At 49.3% G+C, this 24,437-nt stretch overlaps 1 protein-coding gene across 7 annotated transcripts in view; it reads right to left on the bottom strand.

The window, feature by feature from the left end:
• Positions 1-23,862, bottom strand: part of LOC133341694 (histone-lysine N-methyltransferase EHMT2-like) — a 39,851-nt gene extending 15,989 nt beyond the window's left edge. The window contains exons 1-10 of one of the 7 annotated variants that reach the window (XM_061550306.1): positions 23,818-23,862; positions 13,017-13,089; positions 10,922-11,302; positions 7,474-7,643; positions 6,571-7,396; positions 6,147-6,283; positions 2,685-3,170; positions 1,790-1,867; positions 1,542-1,668; positions 432-557 (exon numbers count right to left, since the gene is read on the bottom strand). In XM_061550306.1, the coding sequence (XP_061406290.1) occupies positions 432-557; positions 1,542-1,668; positions 1,790-1,867; positions 2,685-3,170; positions 6,147-6,283; positions 6,571-7,396; positions 7,474-7,643; positions 10,922-11,302; positions 13,017-13,089; positions 23,818-23,847 (2,434 nt within the window). In that variant the 5' untranslated portion in view covers positions 23,848-23,862. The other 6 variants (XM_061550308.1, XM_061550307.1, XM_061550309.1 and 3 more) reach the window with 6 other exon arrangements.
• Positions 23,863-24,437: the final 575 nt, after the last annotated feature.

Genomic DNA, 24,437 nt, shown 5'->3' with positions numbered 1-24,437 from the left:
GACTGCCGAAACGTACGATGAAAGCTGTTAACCCCGCACCTCCTGGCCCTGCATGGCTCCAAGCCAAATTCAGACTGTCTTGTGAGTCCAGTACGTCAAGGTTAGGTTTCCGGCTGGGCAAGGAAAATAGCCAGCGGAAAACCACTTCCAATATGAGGGGTCCCCTCGGCAAAGGGTCAATTTGCAATCAGTGGCAGAAAATTGTGGAACTTTTCCCAGCAGGTGCTCCACGACAAACCACCGCCCCCTGTGTGTGTGTGACGCAGGGAGGTTCGCCCACACCACCTACATCACACCCTTTTGTGTGTGTCACAATGTCGGTCACCCACACCACACACACTATCCCCCCTATGTGTGTGTGTGCCACAGGGCCGATTACCCGCAGCCCACCCGCACACCCCCCTGTGTGTGCAAGGCACAGGGTGGCTCACCCTTGGTGTGCGGGGACAGCACCGAGTGCGTCGGCACAGGCAGCTCCCTGAGCGCCGTGGCCGTGTAGCTCTCCTTGATGTCTCCGTCTGGCGGGGCCGGCGGGGCCAGCGCCGTCGACGCGTCTGCTGGACAAGAGAGAGAGGAGGGATTGTTGTGGTGCAGTAGCAGCCAGACAGCTCGGGCAAAGTATTCATATTTCCGTAATAATGAGTTGTTGACGCCATCTAAATGAGTTCACGTTTCAACTTTATTTTGTTTAACCAGCTGAGAACTCAAGAGATCAGGATGAGCCTCACTTGGAAGCGTGACCTGGGTCAACGAAATGACAAAAGTATCGAACAAGAAACAAATAGAAATCACGGCAAAAAGAAAGAGAAATCTATTAAAAACTGCGTTTCAAAAGAAATTGAAAACACTACATAAACATAAATCAATAAAATAAAAACCATTTCCGTTCATCAACGACGTGGAATGCACCCAATCTCATCAGAACTTGGAAGCAAAGCAGAATTGCCTCAGTAAATCACGGAAGGTACAAAGAGGTATACTAAGCTACAGGCTTGTAGAAAGAGTCGTGTCATCCATTTGATCATCATTTCGTTCCTCTGGACATTTGAATTTGTTTATGAAAACGAGTCTAAAATTGGATACTCGCCGATCAAGATTTTTGACATACCTGTAACAAATGAGAGACGTGTTGGAGACATCACACTGAACGTTACGTATATGGGCTTGAGCAGGGTACGTCACGGCTAGAATGGGTGATGGCCGTGGGGAAGACTAACGATGGAATGACAGCCAAGGAGGGAACACGCCCGAGAGGACATCTGCTGCAGAGATGGAGCAGTGAAATAAACTCGTGCAGGTGCGTGACGAATTGTTACAGTGTAAGATCCTGAGAGATGGGCGATGGCTTGTGGAGGCCTTCATCCAGCTGTGGATTAATGGCTGATGACCATCACGAGGACGACGGCTGATGAAGGCGTTGCAGCACCTACCCCTCTCGGGACCAGCGTGATCCATCTCAGTTTTGACACCCAGGATAAAAACGACCGCCTGATTCGGCGTCGCCAATCGCCAAACCCGGACGATCAAAACTGCGCACTCACTCTGCCCGCTGCGCTGCAAGTACTTCTGGCGCTCCACGCGGCTGCGCCGTCGGTTGGGCTTCACCCAAGGGTTGCCCCCTTTCTGCTTGCCCCCCGCACGCTTGCGCTTGCTGCTTGACCCGGAGCTCTGACACACGCACACATGAACGCGCACACACTTGTAAACGGGTATCGTCCTGGACGTGCGCCAGGCATCGCCCACTGAGAGCGACACCGCCAAGGTGGAGGAGGTGGAGGAGGTTCCTCACCACGTCCGAGTGGTTCTCAGACTCCTCCCCTTCATCTTCGTCATCCTCCGTGTCGCCGTCCATCACCTCGCCCTCCTCCTACACGATCACGGCAACAGAAAGAGCGCATAAGAGCGTTACGTCTTAAATGTAATATCTTATTCGTCTTTTTCCCCAGTTTAATCCCAATTGTGCTGTCGATGTCCTGTCAACAGACCAGCGAGGTGAAGTATGGGCAGACAACCCCTACCCCCATTATCAACATGGCATGGACAGGACCTCATCCAGCAGTGGACTGACAAAGGGCTGAAAACTATTACGTTGATTACAAGATAAGGATTTGCAAGTACAGGGCCCTTGCTTAAATGCCTAAAGAAAGTCAAGCGCCTGATATATCACATCTCATCTCAACCATTCCAATTCCCTTCCGCAGCCAAGCTAAGGGGACTCCCAGTGGCAGCTATCCCTGTGCAGGAAATAAGGTGTGTGCAGCACCGGCCTGTAAATGGGCCTAGCAGTAGGGGGGAATTACAGGAAGTTACATTTTAAATGACAAGGACACACTTGGAGTTGTTACAATTGACAATGACACATATATCCTTGGCCATTTACATAGCACAGTAATCAACAGTTCAACTTAAAGTTTCTGTAATTTTATTGAGCTTTGCTCAGTCTAAACAATCTGCCCGAGAGAACTTGCGCTGCAGGAAATGTATTATTACAAGGTGATTTGTATTTTTTTAGGCAATATTTTAGATGTCTCACATGACATTTATTCTTGCCAAATTAGATTTCCTTTATTGTTGTACTTTATTTTGTTTTGCTTGTCATTTTGATGACCCAGCTCACTATCCTGGTCTCTTGAGTTCTCTCGGCCGCTTAAACATAAAATTTTAATCATTTCCACATAATGCACCTTGCTGCTTGCAACATCGCCGTCCAGAGACTGCGCTCCTCCCGACCGAGACTCCTGGGATGTGTGGGAGCCCACGCTGCCACTGCCACTGCCGCCGCCGCCTCCTCCTCCCATCTCCAATTTTCTCTTCGCTCCAACTGTTGCTCCCACCACTGCAGCAGCAGCTGCGACCTCCGACCCCGCGTCGCCTCCGACGGCATTCAACGCAATAGTCGACGCTCCCACCGCCGATAATTTCTTTTCATTGTCAGATTCTGCGGTTGCGGGTTCCGTGGGTGCAGTTGTGGCCACAGTTGCGGTTTTTGCGGTCGTTGCCACCTCGTGGTTGTGCTGGCGGGAGGGCTCCGTGTGGGTGTCTGGGCGGGGCGGTACGGCTGGCGTTGGTGCTGCGACCATACCAGACGCCGTCAGTGGTGGTTGGGTCTCGTCGCCCGAGGGGTCGGCCATATCTCGGTCACTCTCGCCATCGGAGGCCCGGTCACACTCCTGCATCACAACGCGCGAAGCACCACACCGATCACAAAGCCACACGGAGCGGTGCCGCAAGCGCCATAAAGCCAGCACGGTCGTGTGGTGTCATGTTAGGGGGGTGAAGGTTCCATTGGCAAATCTCACAGAGCAGTGCAACTCAATGGTCCGTGGAAAGAGATATCACAAAGTAATCTTTGCAATCCCTTCAAGTGACCTCTGCTCCACACAGTAGAGGGCAGTACTTTACCACCCACCTGGCTTCAGAGAGAAATGTACGTTACATGACAGTCAAACCGCTAATTCCCAGAGCTGCATTTTAGCCAAATTAAATTAATCAAATTGTGCAGTCATTGGTGTGAGGGCTGCAACCATCAACTCGCTCCACTTGAGAACCCAGCTTAATTCACAGGCAGCTGCCTGGAGTTAAACCCAGGATCTCAACAGTGCCAGATCAACTCAGCACTCTGACCTCAGTTCCCCGGTCATGTCATATTCGTTTTATAACATTTGCATTTCTAGCTGCTGACCATCTTCCTTTTTAGGCCACTGGGGAGGTACTCAGCAAATATGATTGAATAGTACCCACACATACACTCAACGTGTACAAATATAATCACGTGTTAACGATACTGGCAACGACAGCCGAGAGGTCTTTCTGTTTCTGTCTGGCCTCTCCACAATAGTTCTACAGATTCTCTTTCATTCTATTCAGAGCAAAAATTCGCCACGTATCCATTTACATTTCCATCTCTGGATATAAATTGATTAGGCTGCTCATAAAACATTTCGTTGCCTCACTGGCGATTTAGATTTTCTTTCTAGAAAGTGATTTCTATACCCATTGTACCTTCTATTTTTATTAACCTGGTGACCAGAGTTCCATTCCTGATCGCGAAAAAGGTGGTGACATCTCAATTGGTCCCGGGATTGAGTTTTATGTGGCTATGAAAAAGCAGGCCTGGGCTTTAAACTGAAAATGTTTAAAAATGTCTAGAACCAACCTGAGATAGACTTTAAAGATATATAAACACAGTAAAATCAGTCACCATAAATGACGCAATGTACTTGTAAAATGATATGGCAACCATTGCCGGTAAATAGCTTCTGCACAAAAAAGAATGCAGTTGCCCAAATCTGAACAAAGCGGTTCGCTGCTTCCCCACCAAGTGAGAAATTGTAATGGCAACTGCCAATCAGAGCACTGAGGCCACATGACTCCCCAAGGTTGTGCCTGGTAGACCAATTGCTGCTTATAAAACTAACTTTTCAATAAACTTTATCTTTATTGGCCAGATGTAATTGTCGCTCCACACCATTGGCTAACATAATTCCTACTAGCTTTTTTTCCCGTCCAAGGACGGGTGTATATTGCAGTAAATCTGAAATATGAAATAGAAAAAGTGTTCAGCTCATGATTATTAATGAGGGAGGGGGGTTGCCCCATGTGGAGTGACATCACCTGCTAATGGTTATTGGGGAGGGGTGCGGCATATGGAGTGACGTCATCCCCTCATGGTCATTGTGGATGGGTGCGGCATGTGGAGTGACTTCGACCGCTCATGATTATTCATGAGGTGAGGGGTGCGGCATGTGGAGCGCGCAAACTTCTTGTGCGTTCGTGTAAATTTCCACGCAGGCATGAATACAGTGGAACCTCGGTATACGACCGCTTTGGAATAAGTCGAATTTGGTATACATCGTGTTTTTTCGAGAGAGAAAATGTCTTGGGATACGACGTCTTGCGCTTGATAGAACTTGTATGGGTTGGGATGAGTCACCGCGTACAGTACCCGCGTATGCCCGTTCACGACTGAAACAAAGCGAGAGGGCCAGGGTGGCGTGGGGGAGAGGGGCGGGGGAGGTGGGGGAGAGGGGCGCGGCGGGCTGCCCCCATGGAGGGTGGAGCCCCGGGTCGAGGCGCGCGCGACGTGCGGTATTGAGGCACGCCACGTGACCAGCGGAGCTGGAAGCAGCGCGGTCACGTGGCTTCTGTATGCATTTTAGTCATTAGTGTCTACATTTTTTCATATACAACCCCAATAATGTATAATATGCCATATAAAATATCATTTATTTTCCTCTGAAACGGATTATTTCCTTTCCCTTTATTTCTTATGGGAAAAATTCGTTTGGTATACGTCATTTTCGGTATAAGTCCTACCTTCTGGAACGAATTAACGACGTATACCGAGGTACCACTGTATTAATGAAGGGGGCGTGGGGGCCTCTTTTACAGTGACGTCACGCACGGATGTAGCACTGGGCTGCATAGATTTATTTTTTACCGTCACTTTCTGTAAAGAAATCATATTTGAAGCGACTTTGCGCAATAAATTATTTAATTCAGCTCGACCTTCCTCTTGCGTTAGTGTAAAAATCCACCCTCATGAATATTAATGAGGGGGGGTGGGCCTCATGTGGAGCGTCGTAACGCGCGGGACGGACAGACATTTCTGGGTGATTATAGTAGGTAATTGTTGGTCAAGTGTGTCACACAAAAAAAAATATATAAATAATTAGCCATGCCATTTTTATAAATTATAGTAAAGTAATCATAGTAATGCATTTCCGATGGCTGCGATAATGAAGACGTGTGTGTGTCCGTGTGGGGAGGACGCTACTGGGCATTTGGAGGCAGTCGCCCTCAAACAACAGCGGACGACAGAGCAGCGAAGCTCACAATAAAGAGCGGAGCGCCGGGTGGCTAAAACAAAGCAAGTTGGCACAGTAGGGGGCACAGCTGGTGCCTCTGCCAGTCATCTCAGTCAACCCATGGCACCTGTGTCTATTCCATGACCTCCTGTCAGCGAGCCTTTGACACATCATGCGATGGCCTCAGTGCACCTAACTTGGCACAAGCGTTGTGGTGACATCACCGCCACAGTGGCGAATGGCGGCTGTTCGTGTTTCGTGTATACGTGTGTCTGCCTATAGAAACGATGCACAGAACTTCTGCATTCATCGTCAGTGTTGGCAAGCACCGTCTCACACCTCTGCGCGTCCATCTCTCTCGGGCTGCGCCACTTTTCCCTGCAGCATCTCCATCAGCGTGCGCTGACGGATCGGCTTTCCCTTCTTCTTCTGCCCGAAGCTGTACAGCCCCATCTTCCTTTTCCTCTTGCGAGGGGCTGGAGGCACGGCCACACAAACAGACAACGGAGTCTATGGGAAAGGAAGCAATGGAAGACAATACGGGAGGCCTTTTGCCCAGGCCAAAATACCCTCGAGAGAAGCTCTCTAAAGCTCTGTCTCGTAGAGGCCCTTTTGCTAGCAGTGGTGTGAACGAGCAATTGCAAGGCCGTGCTCGTGGCAGTAATGGAACCGATGATCGAGGAATTGATTACTTAAATAATGGATATCCCAGCTCAATACTAAACACTTTACTTTTCCAATGAGGCTGCCGACTTTCGCTTACCCGATGAGGAGGAGGAGGTGGCAGCTCCCTTCCCGTCCACCGCGAGGCCGACGGTGTCCGACGGGGGCGTTTCGGGGGCCTGTCCGCCGGGTCCCCCTGCGGCCTCGCTGGAGGCCTGAGCGCCATCGCCGCTCTTAGGGGGCGGCTTCACCTCGGTGCCATTGTTGATGGACACGGCCTGCCTAGTCGGGCTAGCCTGCTTCAGCTGGTTCACCGGGCTAGGGTTGGGCTGGCCGACTTGGCTCGGCAGGCTGTTTTGGCTGACTTTGTTTGACTGATCACCTTGGGTGGGCTGGCTGTATGCATGAACATTGTTTGACTGGTCACTTTGCTCCAGATGGATGAAGTTACTTGAGTTATGCGAGTGGGTGACTTGGGTAGGCTTGTTGACCTGGCCAGGCTGGCCAACTTGTCCAGGTTGGCTAACTTGTCCAGGCTGGCTGCCTTGTCCAGGCTGGCTAGCCTGGCTGGTCTGGCTGTTGAGGTGCGTTGAGTTCCCCTGCCTGATCTGGCTGACGGAGTTGAGGTGTTCTCCCTGGTCCCGTGGTGGTGGTGGAGGTGCTGGTGGTGTTTTGGGCGAATCGATGTTGGTGGCTTGACTGCCCTGGCCGGTCGGCGGAACATGCGTCACTTCGTTAATCTTTCCGGGCTCCTCCTCGGCTGCCACCGACACTGCAACTGCCGGCACCGGCACCGGTGTCGGCATCGGCGTCGGCGTCGACATCGGCGTCGGCATCGGCGCCGGCACCGACGCTGCCTCCTTGTTCTGTCCGCTTGCTTCCCGGAGCGGTACCTTGTGTTGGGTCCAGACGGGAAAGCCATCACACTGAAAATGGCAATAAGCGCGCGGGCGTCCATTTTGGCGATCGCACAGCACCACACCGCTCGCTCGTCCCCGTTTACCTGGCTCGGCGTAGGCTTGGGCAGAGTCTTCCGTGCGCGGTTCACCCTCACCGGCTCCGTGACAGGCGTTTGTTGCGGGCCCTCCGAAGGACCCCGCTTGGCGTCCATGGTGGTGCCTGCCGGCTTGGAGGGTGTGTTGCTGTGGCCCATACCGGCCATCGCGGTGGTCGCTGTGGCGGGACAACATGCGAGCGACCCACGTTTTGGGAATGACCGCTGTATCGGTCGGTGCACCCTCGAAGTCATGATAAATATGTAATCCATAAGGTTGGAGTAGCAATGGCAACAGTCAGGAGTATAGATGCTAGAACTTACAACTTCGTTACCAACGCGATTTAATGAAATGCCACGATTCAATAAAAACAATATATCAGTATAATGTGTCTCGTTTGCACCATCTCATTTGCATTAGGTTGATGTGGCATTCGTGCCATGCTTATGATGTACAAGTTATCACGATAAACATCTTGTTTATCTCGTGTTGCATGTTCTGTCTCATGCATTCCATTAGCCTAAAGTGGACATCTCCATAGAATTTGAATAAAATTTGCAAAAGTCACACGTTCCTCTTACGTACACCGTTCAACGCATGTGTCGTGAGCATAGTCGACTTCGCTCAATCCAACACATCGTCACACGCCTACACGGTGGATTAGTATGTTCCGTAGCGTAAGTGCAAGGAGCAATTAAACTTTGCCCGAGCACTAATTATGTTCTCAAGAACATCGAGTACAATGCGATGCAATTTGGGTTTAAACAGCAACGAAATACAACAGATGCTGTACAGAAACATTCAGCGTATATATTGTTTATAGATAAAACGTGACTGTCATAGGCAGAGGGGAAAAAAAGGTCACGAGCCTGGACTTGAAGGGCAGCAGCAGGGCATTGGCGGGACAGATGGCCCCCCTCTACCATTCCTTCAGCCCCTTGAGACACTGCCGCCTTACATCCAATGTGGGTCTGGCCAGGCCCTGCCCGTTATGGCTGGGCTAGTTCCTCCGATTCACATATTATTTGGACAATTAGCAGTTGCCAACAAAGCTTTCGTTCTATTTTCCAGGTTGCGATTGCTTGAAGTCCTGTAAATGTCGTTATATATTCCACTTTCAGTGCCCAGGAGTCCCGAGCAGACCATTGCATCTGCTGAGGTGGCTCTTCTTAATATTCTGTAACCCTCAAGTAAGGCATAATTTTTACACAATTTTTTGCTTGACCACAACCATGACCTCCCCTTTGCTTGACCAAAACGTGGCACTGTCAGAATAATTGTTACGTGGCGAACCAGGTAGCCGGCTCAGGTTTTGGTTTTGTTGAGAAGGCCCGTTTGTCTGGCAGGGTGGTTGCCTTCCAGAAATTCACCATCACGATCTTAAACTCACTCTGCAAACGACCCCTGCTATTAATGTTTCGAATGTTTCGTTTTTAAACTGGCACCTCCAAACACACTCATTATTTAATTTATCGTCAAAGTCCAACTCTTCATAAATTGTTGGAATGGTTGTCATTCCTTTTCCCTTCATTTAATACGAGTTTCATTTTGGGTGACCTCAACATTCAAGTTGACTCCAGCAAGTGTAATATGGCCCAGGAATTCCAGGATTTTTTGGATTGTTCTGGTTTTGTTTCACAATGTAAATTTCCAACTGACAATTGGGATCAAGCTGCGGTTCGCGTGCTCTCTCGTGGTCGGTGCAGGGTTTGCTGCCATGTGATGTTGCTGCTTCTGATGATCTGGTCATCCTCATTGAGCTCGAGATGGCCCTCACCTCGGCTAGAACCAAACGGGTTTCCAAACTTGCTGACACTGTTCTTTCATCAACGTCTTTATCTTTTCAGCCTTCGAACATTAAGGATATGATCGCCTTGGTAAGATGACCATCTTGGTTGTCTGAAGTCACTTGGACGTAAGCTAGAAATAATATAGAGGGATACTCACCCTGAGGAACATCTCCAGATCTGGCAGCATCATCAAGCCACCTATAGGGATGCATTAAACTAGGCCAGATCAACATGTTATTCTAATTTCATCAGGAATGGTGTTGGCAACCCTGGTACTCCCTTTTAAACCCTTGAGCAGATGCTGAAACCATCTAACCTCATTGGTCCTACAGCCCAATGTAATGTGTTTCTTGGGATCATTTCAGTCCGAGATCGATGCCATTAGCAATATTGATTGTTCTGTCATTGTTGAGCCTCGGTTGACTTCATCCTGCACATCCTAGGTTGTGCATTGCATCTTTTCACATCTCCATTTCTGTCTCAGCTCATTGATCTTGTTTCTAAACATAAACCCATCGTGTTCATCAACCAATACCGTCTTCTCTGGTTAACTCGATCTTCCATATTCTTAGTCGTTTGGTTATTTTCAAAGTAGATAACAAATTTCTTGGCACTGGCATAATGGCAACATCACTTAACTGTAATCGGTGAGACCATTGTTAAAGAATCCAAACCTTGACTCTGAAGTCATGCCTAATTATAGGCCGATTTCACACCTCCTGTTTCTCTCTCAAATCCTGGAGTTTCTGGTAGTTCAGCAGATTCAGGATCATCTTACAAACAATGATCTTTTCAAGCCGTTTCAATCTGCGTCCAAGCCACTGCACAGAACCGAAACAGCACGTGTTCGTAAATGATCTCATGGCTGCTGACCCCGGCTCACTCTCGGTCCTGGTGCTGCTGGATTATTGCAGTGTTCGATACAATTGATCATCCCATTCTGATAAACCGCCGTGAGACCCTGGTTGTCATCACTAGTGCAGCTCTCTCCTGGCTTGGTTTATAGCGGACACATCGTAGGCGGTGCGTCTCGATGCGTGGCTGTCCATCCACCCGCTGACCACCGGTGTCCTCTAGAAATCTATTCTAGGGCCTTTGCTGTTCACCATCCTACGTGCTGCCTCTTGGAAGCATATTTGGTCACTATGGTTTAAATGAAAATTTTTATGGGGATGATACTAAAAACGTATTGGCAGACCAGCCTGGCACCAATGCTGCTATTTAAGTGCTGTCACATTGTTTCTGAGGTCAAGAAGACAATGAACATACATTTCTTGAAGCATAACTCTGACAAGACCGAGATCATGCTGCTGGGTTCTCCCAACTTTCTTCATCAAGTTTATGGCATCAGTATGATGACTGACGTCAGTTCATTCTCTAAGATGCGGAATCTTGGAGTAATTATTCATCCTGGCTTGAATTTCGAGTGGTACGTCTCTTTTTTCATGAGCTTGATATCACATGCATTCATTCACCTCTCTCAATACCGGAGAATGACAGACTTCTACCTGTGTTTATTTCATAGAAACTTAAGGAATACTGCAATTCCTCGCTTGTCGGTCAATCAGAAAATGTCCTAACTCAGCTGCAGCTCAACCCAAACCTCTGATGTGGCGTCCTATTTCCTGAAGCACCACCTGCACAGACCGCACCTCCTGCCACTCACCTGTAGGCTTCATGATGAACAGAGACATCTTGGCACGGTTGGAAACACCGCTGAGGGATTTGGCCGCGTGGCCGGGGATGATACTGATAGGAAGGCGCAGAGGGGAGTTGACCCGAGCGGGCGACTCGACCGACACAGAGGCCCCCTTTGGCGTCACGTCACCGGCAGGCGACCCCTGCGAGGGGACGGCTTCCACCTTGACCGGTGACGGAAGCTCAGTCGCCTTCTCGGGCCTCTCTACAGGAGGGTTGCAAGGCCTCGCTTCGCTGGCGTCGTTAAGCCCGTCAGCGTTGCTGGCCCTCACTTTGGGCAGATGATCATATCCTTTGATGGTGGTCTCCAACTCGGTCAACTGCCTGTCGAGAAGTCCGGAGTCACCTCCTGTTGTCAAAAGGTATGGTAAGGGGTGACAGCCCAACATAAATATATAAAGACTCAACCTGGAAGAGTTGCTGCAAGATTTCCCTGTTGCAAAGTTCACTCAAGAATATTTATCTGATTACATTCCAAATGTGCCACCATCATTACATGTGTGCTCCTATTAAAACGACTCTAAAAAATAAGCCATCTCGGTAGCTAGACACGATCGTTTGTCATGAAGGAATAATTTGCAAGTTAAAGCAGATCAAAGTAATAAAGACAGGCCAACGTGGTGAAGACAGAACGTTGTGGTATGACACGCATTTGTAGCAGTGGAAATACAGGGTAACGATATAATATCAATCCACGATTGATTGAGTGCCTAGCCTTGCCGTGCAGGACGGGGGGATTAGTTCACCATGCAGGTTGGTCAAGGTGGGGAACACAGAAATGGGACCATAAAAGTATTGTCAAACAATGGATGCTGCTGCACTGCCCACTGCTGCCCTACATGTGGTACTGCAATCATATTGCGAAATGGAAGAGCATCCATTTAAAACGATTCTAGCAAAGTGCACCTCCATGTTGAAGAACAGCCTGAGAGGCTTAAGTAGCAAAACTGTCTGAAATCACTTCACTTGCCTATTTATCCACACTCGGCACAGACCTTTGCTATACTCTGAAACGTGCATTCATCATGTATATTAATGCAAAATGTTTCATTGTCATGAGCTGCATTCATAATTATAAGTGTAAGCCCTTTGTCAGTCCTCCACTGGATGAAGGCCTCCCCGCCAAGTGTTGGTCGTGCAAGTTGCTTGACCATACTTCACCACACTGGTCAGTGCTGGTTGGTCAAGTGGAAGACAGGTGTATTAAGCAGAAGAAAATTTGAAAACGCTAACTTAACAAAAGCATGCATTAGTGATGAGGCCGAGATCATCAACTCGCTGCACTTGGGAACCTCATTAATCCCTGGGCGGGTGAATCCTGCATTCTAACCCTGGATGTTACCCGGCCCCTCTCACTCTACAGTGTTCACAAAGTATCAATACACTGTCAAGTACAAGTCTACATCATCGTGGAATGCTTTGATGTTGTCTGCCGACCGAGTCATCATTGAAAAAGATCTTCTTAGGTCAATGGGCTTTACTCAGGGAAAAACATTTATGATTCTGAATCTTCTGACATTACATTTCATTGTCTTTCTAGGTTGCCGAGTACCTAAATAAACCAAGACAGACACATGTGGCTCAGCGGTCGATCGCGAAGCCCCCACTCGTAAAGTTGGAGTTCGAATCCTGGTTTGGGGGTTTATTCAGATCACCATCCCTACAGAGTGAATCAAATAGGTATCACTATGTAGGGCAGTCAGCTGTGGTTGTCCTACAGATAGAATCATCCCTGCTCTAAGAATGGGGAATTTTCACCACTGGCCCATGGCTGTCTAATGGGAGATTAGCACCATCTCTAACTTTAGACTTTTTTGCCCTGGCTGTGGTGTGTAAAAGAAGACCAGACAAACATGGACGGATTAGGCATAAGATTCAGCTCTGCAGTGAAAATAATGGAATACACAGCATTAGGCAGATCGTGTAAAGTGTATTGGGACTTTGTTGACAATCTGTAGAACATATGTGAAGGTTTCTGGGACACTACAAGCAGCACTATTAAAAAGACAATTTGCCGAATAAGCACATTTTCGAGCCTGGCAGCAACTCAACATGCTGCATACCTTGCATATCACCCGCAACCTTGTTGCAGTCGCGTCCAGCCACAGTTACCTGGGATTCCACCTCCTTATCAACCTGTACAGCAACAACGAAAATATAAAATCAGACCAAAAACGTTCTCACGAAGCCAAACATTCAAATGCGTAGAGCCACATTTTAATGGAGCGACGGTGGTGCCGTGGTTAGAGCTGTGAACCCAACGACCATACTTCCATTCCCAGCCACAACACGAGGGGTGAATTGTCTGAACCTGCGCCTAACCTTCAACAACCTGCGACGACCAGTATGGTGAGGTATGGACAAAACAGGCCTTCAACCATCAGTGGATTAACAAAGGGTTGAAATAACGCTTGCACCAAATATGAAAAACAAAATGGCTTGAATTTGCATTATTGTTAATTACTGTACTTATATTATAGCAAATAATTGCAGTGTGAGTAGGAACTCATGCGTGTGTGTCGATGGTCATCTGTCAACAGATGAAATAGACTGTGGGAACTACTACAGGTCAATGTCCATATCTAAAGCCTTCCCAGCAGACCACGAGACAAGACAAGGGCCAAAAAACATCGGAGGAATTTTCCCTGTTTTGATGCGTCGTTCCAAAAAGGACAAAAGTAATGACCTCGCTGCTAAAAGCAAATCGTCTCACCAGCCAGCCGCTGCAATACGGTGCACTTTAGAAACTGATGTGTACATTTCACAAAGCGCGATTGGCAAGGGTCAGAGGCAACAACCGTCGAACGCCAGCACCATCTGAAACGGTTTTAAATCGGAAACGACGTCGCACGCCTTTAGACATAGCAATTAAGTGTAAAGCGACTAGCAAGATGAACGACAAACAGATGTTATTCCAAATACTCGCCATCAATTAAAACGCTTTACTACTTGGTCTTCGAGAGATCTTGCAAGGGTAGAAAAAAATTGCAAAGTCTAAAAGCCAACTTTCTGCTTTTCCACTCAGAGAACAAATCAACCTGAGCATTGCAAGCAAATGGTATTTTTGGCAGCTATTCATCTGCGTTGTGAAATAACTCATGGAACCATCATCAATTGCAGACCAAGAGGTTTACCTCATCGATGCAACCAGCACAGACGTACAACCCACAACTGGAAGCTATAGACACTAACCCCACCTTTTTCCCAGCAGGTTTTGCAAGATCCATTGATTGCAAAGAGACTGCCAGCATGGCAGAAGTTCTGCAGTTAGCCAAAAAGGAAGCCAAGAGAGTACAGTACTTTTCAAATACCCACGATAGCACTCTCAAAAACAGTGGGCCCGGCTTTGGCTGGCATGCTGGGGCTGTAATGAAGGTCGCCTCACATTAAAAGGAGCTCGAGGTTGCTGCCCGAGCCTCCACACACAACCTTTGAAAAAGTGCTCATCACACCTCCAGGCCATTACTGTACTCGCCACTTCCCAGCAGACGGCCAAGGACGGGCAACCAATTGCACGCAGGGCGCGTGCCACGAGGACGCGTGTGGCCCGCGCGCGTGCACCGCGGCACGCGCCACCTGCAGCCCCCTCTCATCAGGAACACGTGGGGATTGCACAAGCCCAAGATGGCCGCCGCTGCCACCGCCGCCTCCTCCGCCGCTCATTCCACCGGATGATCAGCTGACACGCCGCTGCTGCTACCGCTCTTTCGTTTAGGCCAAGGGCCGATTTCAAAATACGAGTCCCACCCCACCCCACCCGACTCGGGGAAAACCAACCACCACATCGTTCGGGCAAAGACCTGCACATTTTTTCGAGACTGCCATTCGGAATTATAGGCAAAACGTTCGGCTTTTGTTGTCGTTTTTTTGCAAGGATTCCACCAAAAAAGCCCTTTTATGAGCACAACAAAAGGCAGGGATGGCACACTCCACGCCAACCTATGAATAGCCACGATTGTGACTCGCCTGCTAGAGGTCTTTGCAGGGCGTGCACATCAACAGCCGGACGTTTTGTTGACCAATGACTTTAACATTGGAACATCAGTTACATCACACTGACCTGTCCCGATGTTGCCAACACGCATGTTATCGAAATTAAACTGGACACTCAATCCAAGCACACGACGGCATGTGGGATTACCGACGCAACGTCGGGCCTGCGTTCTCCTCCCTCGTGTCAGCTCCGGAGTAACAATGGAGCCGAATCACATCTCTCCATCCACCTTTGTTCTTTTACCAGTTATGTCGCTTCGTACTTGCACACATTTTGTTCAATGTCATCACCTGTCTTTGTTACATCAGTCCATCTTATTAGGTGCCTCCCTCTCCTGCTTTGTTCCTTGTACTCACTACGGGATACGATTTGAAGTGTGTGTATATGTACAGTATTACTAAAAAGCGCTCTGCGTGTATTTGTGCAGCACATCCAAACCATGTTAGTCACCCGTCCATGCACGGCCACGAAGCAGGGCTCGTCACAGCATAGAGAATACGTCGTTATCAGCAGGAAGAAAGAGTGTCATTAGACAAACAGCCCACGTACACGAAAGTGTACTTTAACAACACCATGTACAGCTCTTACAAGAGAAAACAAGGAAGTAGATGACCGACCGACCGAACAGTATCACCGTTTCGCACGAGCCCTCAATTGCCACATCTCCTCCTCAGGCATTCCTGACATTTTCAAGGGACTCTGTTTTCCGGTTAGAAAAACAGGACTCCTCCTGCCAGAGCAGGCAGCCTCGGATGGACATAGTGGTCTGCAGACCTGTCCTGTCGCCACGTGGTTTCTATGGTCCTGCCTGACAAGGAGACGACCCGAGATGATTTGTTTGCCGAGTCACGGCAGGGCCCACCGGAGGACCTGCGACTCCGTCCAACTCTATGATGGGCCAACTCGCGTGACATGCCTTCACTACCGTCAGCTGCTAGCTTTCCCACCTCCTCAAATAACCATAAAACAAACCCTTCATTGCAATTATTGGTCTCAAAATCTAAACAATGCCTTCATGCCCGGTTGTCGAATTGTCCATGCCTTCACGACAATAACAGAACTATATTCTGTCTACACACACTCTTTAGTCCATCAGCCGATTGGTTTTTCAGACAAATATCCAGCAGAAATTGTTAATGCAAGCAAACTCTGGTCCAGTTTCGACATTCTGGATCTCATCAGCAGCCAGGCTTGTTAAACAAATACTGCTCGGTTCCCAGATCTAATTGGCATGAGATGTTACCCAAAGAGTTTAACTGCAACGATTGGTCGTAAAATGCAGACAATGCCTTCACTACTAAATTGTTTTCACAACTAAACTATTCCTTAAATACGATGTCTTATTGTCAACAGATAATAAAGTTTAAAATGACAGCTTCACTGCAATGATCTATTCAAATTGAATGGTGGCGCAGTGGCGAGCACACAATTTGCTGTCAATGTGACGATTTCAGTTTGATTCCACTAAAGTCACTGGTCAGTTAAAACTAAACCTGTAATCAGCAGCAAGGTGAAATATAGAAAAACAATCATGATCGACAGTGCGATATAACCTTCATCCAGCAGTGGATTGACGAAGGTTTAAAATGTAGCATGTTTGTGTATTTAATTACCTGTTAGCACGCTGCTCTACGAACCTGGCCACCCAAGTTCGATTCTCAGCCCAGCTAACATCAATGGCGAGACATAACTAAGCAAGTCCTGGGGTCCCCCCTTCAAAACCAGTACTCGCCAGCAAGGTGAAGTATGGTCAAACATCCAACATGACGGACATAGCATGGGGAAGCCTTTATCAAGCAGTGGACTGACACATGCCTTTATGTTTTAACATTATTTATATAATCTGAGCTGTCTTTGCTACAAAACAGGTACTACTAAACGAAACTTGCAACTAAATACTGTAATTACTTCAATAAAATGTACCGTCTTCACAATCTCACATGTCATCACTACAAACGAGCTAAGATGGAGAAGCCTCATATCGTTGTTTTAATAGGAACTTCCATCACCACCAGAATTCAACCTTCGCCAGAGAATTCTGCCTCAAATATCAGAGCTGTCTTTACCAGAAGATGTCTTCAATAGTAGTGCTATAATCATTAGCAAGTGGTATCCTAATTACCAGAGCTACTTTCACTTTTTCACCAAAGCTGATTTCAATCACGTTTATGATACTGCATTGACAATAGTGCACGTGCACAAATGACAACAATCTCACATTTTCTCATAACACTGCCCTATAGTTAAATTATAGGCGGCGCTTTCGGTAATGACCCTTCATAGCAGAGGTGATTTCGAAGGTGCTAAGTTTAATCTGGTGTGGCCTTCACTATCCTCCAGCATGTTTTGACATGGAGTCACTTCTACCATGAAAATAAACTCACCTTCCCATGCAACACAGGAACACAGTAACTCCCCTCATCAGTCAAACTTCACGTGCTCTGCTGAACGCTCTCTTTCTTGCATTACTGTTGCTGAACACAAGCCCACACGGCCCGAAACGCCAAGCGGTCAGCAACAAACAGCAGTGCTTGAATGAAGCAGGAGGTGAAGCGCTTAACATAAACATGAGGGCTTGGCCGTAGGGTTATGTCTTCAGGAGACACCCAACTGCATGAACACACAATGGATTATTACTGAACATTTTATTTATTGAGCCGTCTGTGGTTAGATCAATTCCGCAAAGGACTTCCAGATCATCACCAAACCACCGCGTATTTTTTTACCAAAGGCAACGAAAATGAAAGAAACACAGATCTGCTATCCACGCTGGCACATGCCCTAGCCATGCATGAGTCCAAAGTTCGAACATCTTCACCCAAGAGGCTGAGAACGGCAAAGTACAACCTCCTGGGGCTCTGAGGAGGACAAAGCCGAATGCTGCGCCTGGATAAAACTTCCACAAAGCAGGCACTCAAGACCTCACAAGCCTCTATCTCTCATCTCCACTCCCCTCTCGTCCCACTGAGCAGCACTGCCGGCGTAGAGGACCACCACGCGTGGCTGCGGAGAAGCAGCAGCAAGAAAGACCCGCCACGATATTTTAACTCCACCATCCATCTTCTCCATCACCACAACCTCCAACTCAACAAACACCACGTACTGCTCCAACACCTCCTCCAAAACCACCTCCATCACCATCACCACCGCCTCCACCGCCACCTCCTCCACGCACAACCGCTACCACATCTTGATCTGCTCCTCCATCCATCTCGGCGCCCGAACGTGCTGGCCACCGCGCCAGGCCGGGGCCCCGCAACCCGCATTGCGCGCCGCGTGCCGCCCGCGCGCGCGCGTCCCGCGCCGCCACGCAGGGTCCGGGGCCCCCGTCCGCTCCTGGAGCAGAGGCAGCGGGGAGGGCGGAGCGGGGGCTGCCCTCGCATTCCTCCTGCACCAGAGGAGAGGGGGTCCTCTGCGGGGGTCCGGCGCTCGGTCGTGGCCTCGCGAGGGGTCCCCTCGGCGCGGGGTCCCTGCAGGGGGGGTCCCGCGGCTGGGAGCGCGCGGGCGAGGACGCGGCGCGCCGCCTCCACTCACCTCGCTCGGCGGGGCGGCCATGGCCGACGGGCGGCAGCAGCGCGCACGCGCGTCGTGACGTCACGGCGCGAGCGGGACCGTCCGAACGGGGACCCCCCTGAGCCTCCACGCGCTTATGAGCCCCCCCCCCACACACGCACCAGGGGGGCATCAGAAACAATGTAGAGCCACACAAATTGAGACGGTTAGATGGTGGGAAAATTAGTCTTTCGTACACGGGCCCCATCCCCACTCCTCAGGAAAAAGGGGGGGGGGGGTCTAAGCAGCCAAGAGGTAGCAAGGGGCCCCCTCTCGCACGGGCGCTCTTCACACGGGGTCCCTCAGTCCAACGCTGATCTCAACACACACAAGCTGTCTCGCACATGGTATCAGACTAGGGATACTTCGCACGAGGTCCCCAAGAAAAAAAACCGAGGGTTTCTCGGGAAAGGGAGGGCCCTTTCACACGCGAGTTCGCTCACTCAAATGGGACCCTTACAGGGGGGTCCATGACAGAAAAAGGGGGGTCCATGACAGAAAAGGGTGTCTCCTCCATGGGTCTCAGACAAGGGTGCCTCTCACACAGAGCCTCTCGCCCCAACGGGGTCCTAAACAACGGGGTCCTCACACGGCATTCTTGACAGGGGGTACCCCTACGGGCTACTTAGACAAGGCGTTCCCCTCAAGGAGCCCCTCTCTCCAGCGGAGGCCACAGCAGTGCTTGATACAAGGGGTCTCCTCGCACAAGAACCCCCTCACACACCGACAAGGGCCACAGGGCTGGCACACCTTCCTCCAGCAGGGCCCGTTACACGGGGCCACCATGGTCCCGGTCGATCTCCTCCTCCTCATCGTCGTCATGACAATCATCCCATTTGCACAGAATTTGGCTGCGGAGGGCAGTGCAACAACAAAACTTTGGGTAATATACTGTACAGTACTTCTATGCTCCCCGACTTCACCAATCCGCACTGACCAATGTGAAGTCCTATGAACCCCACGATCCACAGTGCGTGCAGAGGCCATCATCCAGCAGTAGATTGACAAGGGTGTTGTACGTGTCACCCATGATTAGAGCCTCACTGCGTCTCAAGACGTGTCCAGGAGGTAACTGCACTGTGATATCTGGCCAATATAATTCATGCCACGTAGTAAGAAACCACGTACAAGAGGAACACTCAAAACTCCGCACGGGCAGATTAAATAATCCATTGCTCTACCGCCATCTCCTGGCCACATCGCAGCCCAAGCGCATACTTGCCTTTCTCATCCCAATCTGTTTCATGCCACTCAGCTCACCCTATTCCCTGCAATCGTGCACATACTTCTCAAGCTGACGATGGTGATTGTGAGATACGAGACCATGGTGGTTCATTAGTTCGACTCCTTTCCGAGGTAACACGCTTCACAGGGGCCGGCAGAGACAGCTAAATATATCGTGTTAAGTTATCTAAACAAACATCTCCTGGTCTAAACATCTCGCAAAGACTTCCCCTCACCGTTCACCATAGAATACAATATACGTACAACAAAAAACTGAATACATTCGTCAATAACACTGCCTTAAAATAAAACTATACAGTTGGTAAAGTTTCAGGCAATGGCCCTTCTTTACAGCCCATGGTGTAGGTAGACAATGACGAGTTGGCATGTGGCCGCACTTGCAGCACTAAAACCAAGTTGCCCCACTCCTCCTCCTTCTTCTTCTCCTTGAGGCCCCACCACCGCTTTCCCTCTCGGTGTCTCCGACTGTCACAGCCTCACGTCGCGTCTCTGCTCGTGCCCCCTCGGTGTGGAACTCTCATCCCTTTGCACAGCCGCAACATCAAATGCACTCTTTCAAGAAACGTCTAAAGGCCTCTCTCTATCTGTGTGGGTGATGATTTCGAGCAGCCCCCAGCTTGGCTCCACGTGTTATAAATATTATTTCTAAGGCCGTGAGACCAGACGCAACTTTTGGATGTCATCCTGACTTAGTGACCTGAGCCATCGGCAGCAGCTGCCGGTAAGACATTGCAACAGAGAGTGTGCAGTGTGTTGTTGTTCACGACAATGTGAGAATCTACACAGCACGGCCGTGGGGCCCTCAACGTCGTGAGAAGCCGCGAGCCTGACAGGTAACGATCACAGAGAGCTGACAGGTAACCATCATAGAGAGCTGACAGGTAACGATCATTGAGACCTGAGAGGTAACGCTCATAGAGAGCTGACAGGTAACCATCATAGAAACCTGATAGGTAACGATCATTGAGAGCTGAGAGGTAACCATCATAGAGACCTGACAGGTAACCATCATAGAGAGCTGAAAGGTAACCATCATAGAGACATGACAGGTAACCATCATAGAGACCTGAAAGGTAACCATCAAAGAGACCTGAAAGGTAACAATCATAGAGACCTGAAAGGTAACCATCAAAGAGACCTGAAAGGTAACCATCATAGAGACCTGAAAGGTAACCATCAAAGAGACCTGAAAGGTAACCATCACAGAGAGCTGACAGGTAACCATCATAGAGACCTGACAGGTAACCATCATAAAGACCTGAGAGGTAACCATCAAAGAGACCTGAAAGGTAACCATCAAAGAGAGCTGAGAGGTAACCATCATAGAGAGCTGAGAGGTAACCATCATAGAGAGCTGAGAGGTAACCATCATAGAGAGCTGAAAGGTAACCATCATAGAGACCTGACAGGTAACCATTAAAGAGACCTGACAGGTAACCATCATAGAGACCTGACAGGTAACCATCATAGAGACCTGAAAGGTAACCATCATAGAGAGCTGAAAGGTAACCATCATAGAGAGCTGACAGGTAACCATCAAAGAGACCTGACAGGTAACCATCAAAGAGACCTGAAAGGTAACCATCATAGAGAGCTGAGAGGTAACCATCATAGAGACCTGACAGGTAACCATCATAGAGACCTGAAAGGTAACCATCAAAGAGACCTGAAAGGTAACCATCAAAGAGACCTGACAGGTAACCATCATAGAGACCTGACAGGTAACCATCATAGAGACCTGAAAGGTAACCATCAAAGAGACCTGAAAGGTAACCATCATAGAGACCTGAAAGGTAACCATCATAGAGACCTGAAAGGTAACCATCATAGAGACCTGAAAGGTAACCATCATAGAGACCTGAAAGGTAACCATCAAAGAGACCTGACAGGTAACCATCAAAGAGACCTGAAAGGTAACCATCATAGAGACCTGAAAGGTAACCATCATAGAGACCTGAAAGGTAACCATCATATAGAGCTGAAATGTAACCATCATAGAGACCTGACAGGTAACCATCATAGAGACCTGAGAGGTAACCATCATAGAGAGCTGACAGGTAATCATCATAGAGAGCTGAGAGGTAACCATCATAGAAACCTGAGAGGTAACCATCATAGAGACCTGACAGGTAACCATCATAGAGACCTGACAGGTAACGATCATAGAGACCTGACAGGTAACCATCATAGAGAGCTGACAGGTAATCATCATAGAGAGCTGAGAGGTAACCATCATAGAAACCTGAGAGGTAACCATCATAGAGAGCTGAGAGGTAACGATTATTGAGAGCTGAAAGGTAACCATCATAGAGACCTGAAAGGTAACCATCATAGAGAGCTGACAGGTAACCATCATAGAGAGCTGAGAGGTAACCATCATAGAGAGCTGAGAGGTAACGATTATTGAGAGCTGACAGGTAACGATTATAGAGACCTGACAGGTAACGATCATTGAAAGCTGACAGGTAACGATCATTGAGACCTGACAGGTAACGATCATAGAGACCTGACAGGTAACCATCATAGAGACCTGACAGGTAACCATCATAGAGACCTGACAGGTAACGATCATTGAGACCTGACAGGTAACCATCATTGAGACCTGAGAGGTAACAATCATTGAGACCTGACAGGTAACCATCATAGATACCTGACAGGTAACGATCATTGAGACCTGACAGGTAACGATCATTGAGACCTGACAGGTAACGATCATTGAGACCTGAGAGGTAACCATCATTGAGACCTGAGAGGTAACAATCATTGAGACCTGACAGGTAACCATCATAGATACCTGACAGGTAACGATCATTGAGACCTGACAGGTAACGATCATTGAGACCTGACAGGTAACGATCATTGAGACCTGACATGGGCTAGCAGTGGGTCTGGGTCATAGGGGTTAAGGGTGGGCGGCTTCAAGGCGACGATCCAAATCCCCCTTAGAGCAATAGAATAATAATAAATAATGGATGATGATGTGTAGTTGGTAACATCTTCAGATTAAATCTTGATTTGAAAGTTCAGTGACTGAGCGTTTGACTCTTCATATTGTACCGCTCTCCATCGGGACATCCCTATCCGTTGTATGATTTCTAAGCGCCGGCCCATTGTAAATAGCAGAGCGAATAAGCAGCGCCGGGCACGATGACCTTCAATGTCCGAACCGAGATAAAATAGTCACGTCATTTCAACGTCGTCCTCATGAACTACACCATCTCACACGCCTTCGAATGATTGCCCTCCTTCGTTGACATTGGTGAAGCGGTCTAAGACGAGTTCTCCGGACATTGTCGTGTTGTGGCTCTACAGGTGACCGCGTTTGAGTAGAATCCGTAGTCCATGTGTTTCTACCACCCATGTTCACACAGGAAAGCATCTCCGAGTCTCAAGGCGCTTTAATCCTGCCAAGTTGTCGTAGCAGGGGGCAATGCTGCCGTGTGTAATTGAGTAACCATGTGTCGGGTGATCCGTTTGCAACTCCAGGTGAAGATCAATCAATTCACTGCTGCCCGAGGTCCTCCCCCCCCAAGCCTCCTCCAGCTCTCACGGATGTCCGATGCCACACTCCCACCTCGTTACCTCGATCCATCTCCCACACACACTACACACACTACAGAGAAGAGCTTCTCCCATTCTTCTGCCCCCCCCCCCCCCCCCCCGGGACCAGTGACACTCCTCACCGTCAATCCTCACACAAACGTGAGCGGACCACCGTGCACCAATCACGTCGCTCAGCATTAAAACAAACTCTAACATCGGAGTATCCTGCGACGGTGGCGTGGCACACTTCCCAGGGGCCTTGCGGACCACGAGTTGGGCCGTGGGCCTCAGTGTCCGGGTACCATCCCTCACTCCTCTGGAGTCTCATCCCGAGTGATATCTCTCTCTCGAGAGAGAATCCCGGCTTCCCGTCAACAATAAAACATCACCATCGCTCTCTCCTCCTCCTCCTCCACCTGCTGTAAAACCTTGCCTGTGGGACGTACAGATCCGACCAGGCCGACAATCACAGCCGACATCGCTGTCGTCGTCACCATCCTCCCTGCAAAAGAAATGGAGACATCTCTTACCAGACCGTGACCATCCTTTACCAAATCCATCCACAAAGAAGCAGCAGCAATTGCTGAAGCTGCTGAATCAGCCCTGCCACGTGGCCGCGTTGCGCCCCCAGCCCCTGCTGCATGCCGAGCACGCCGCTGCCGGCTGCTGCTGCTACTGCTGCAACAGCAACAGCGGTGCTGCTGCTGCTGCTGCTACGGAAAGGGATGAATCCCCTCCACGCTCATCGTGAACCCCCTTGGTGAACCCCCTTGGTGAACCCCTCACGGGGATCTCCGTGATCACGCGGAGTGCTGCCGATATACAGTCAGTAAGGCTGTCTGCCCTGGATGTCGTCGCAGCCTCAGCCACCGTGGTGTCTTCCGTCCCCTTGACGGATGTGTTCGGAGCTGGGTTGATGTGTGGATGATGGAACAAGTCGACAGGCGTCACAACGAGAAGACGCCGCCCCTGCAGGCGGACGCGCTGCAGATGGCTGCCTGCGCCCATCGACGACGTTATCGTTGTGTACTGTACCACTACTGCACGTACTGAAGCAGGCTGGAGGCTGCTTCGTGCTTGCATGGAACACTTGTGTCTGGGAACACCCAGACATATTTAGAGATTGGGCTGTGTGGCCAGGGTCATGGCA

The sequence above is a fragment of the Lethenteron reissneri genome, chromosome 12, assembly GCF_015708825.2.
Source record: "Lethenteron reissneri isolate LAM-NWPU_2019-01 chromosome 12, ASM1570882v1, whole genome shotgun sequence".
Taxonomy (NCBI): domain Eukaryota; kingdom Metazoa; phylum Chordata; class Hyperoartia; order Petromyzontiformes; family Petromyzontidae; genus Lethenteron; species Lethenteron reissneri.
The sequence above is the reverse complement of the archived record's forward strand: the minus strand, read 5'-3'. Positions and strand labels throughout refer to the sequence as shown.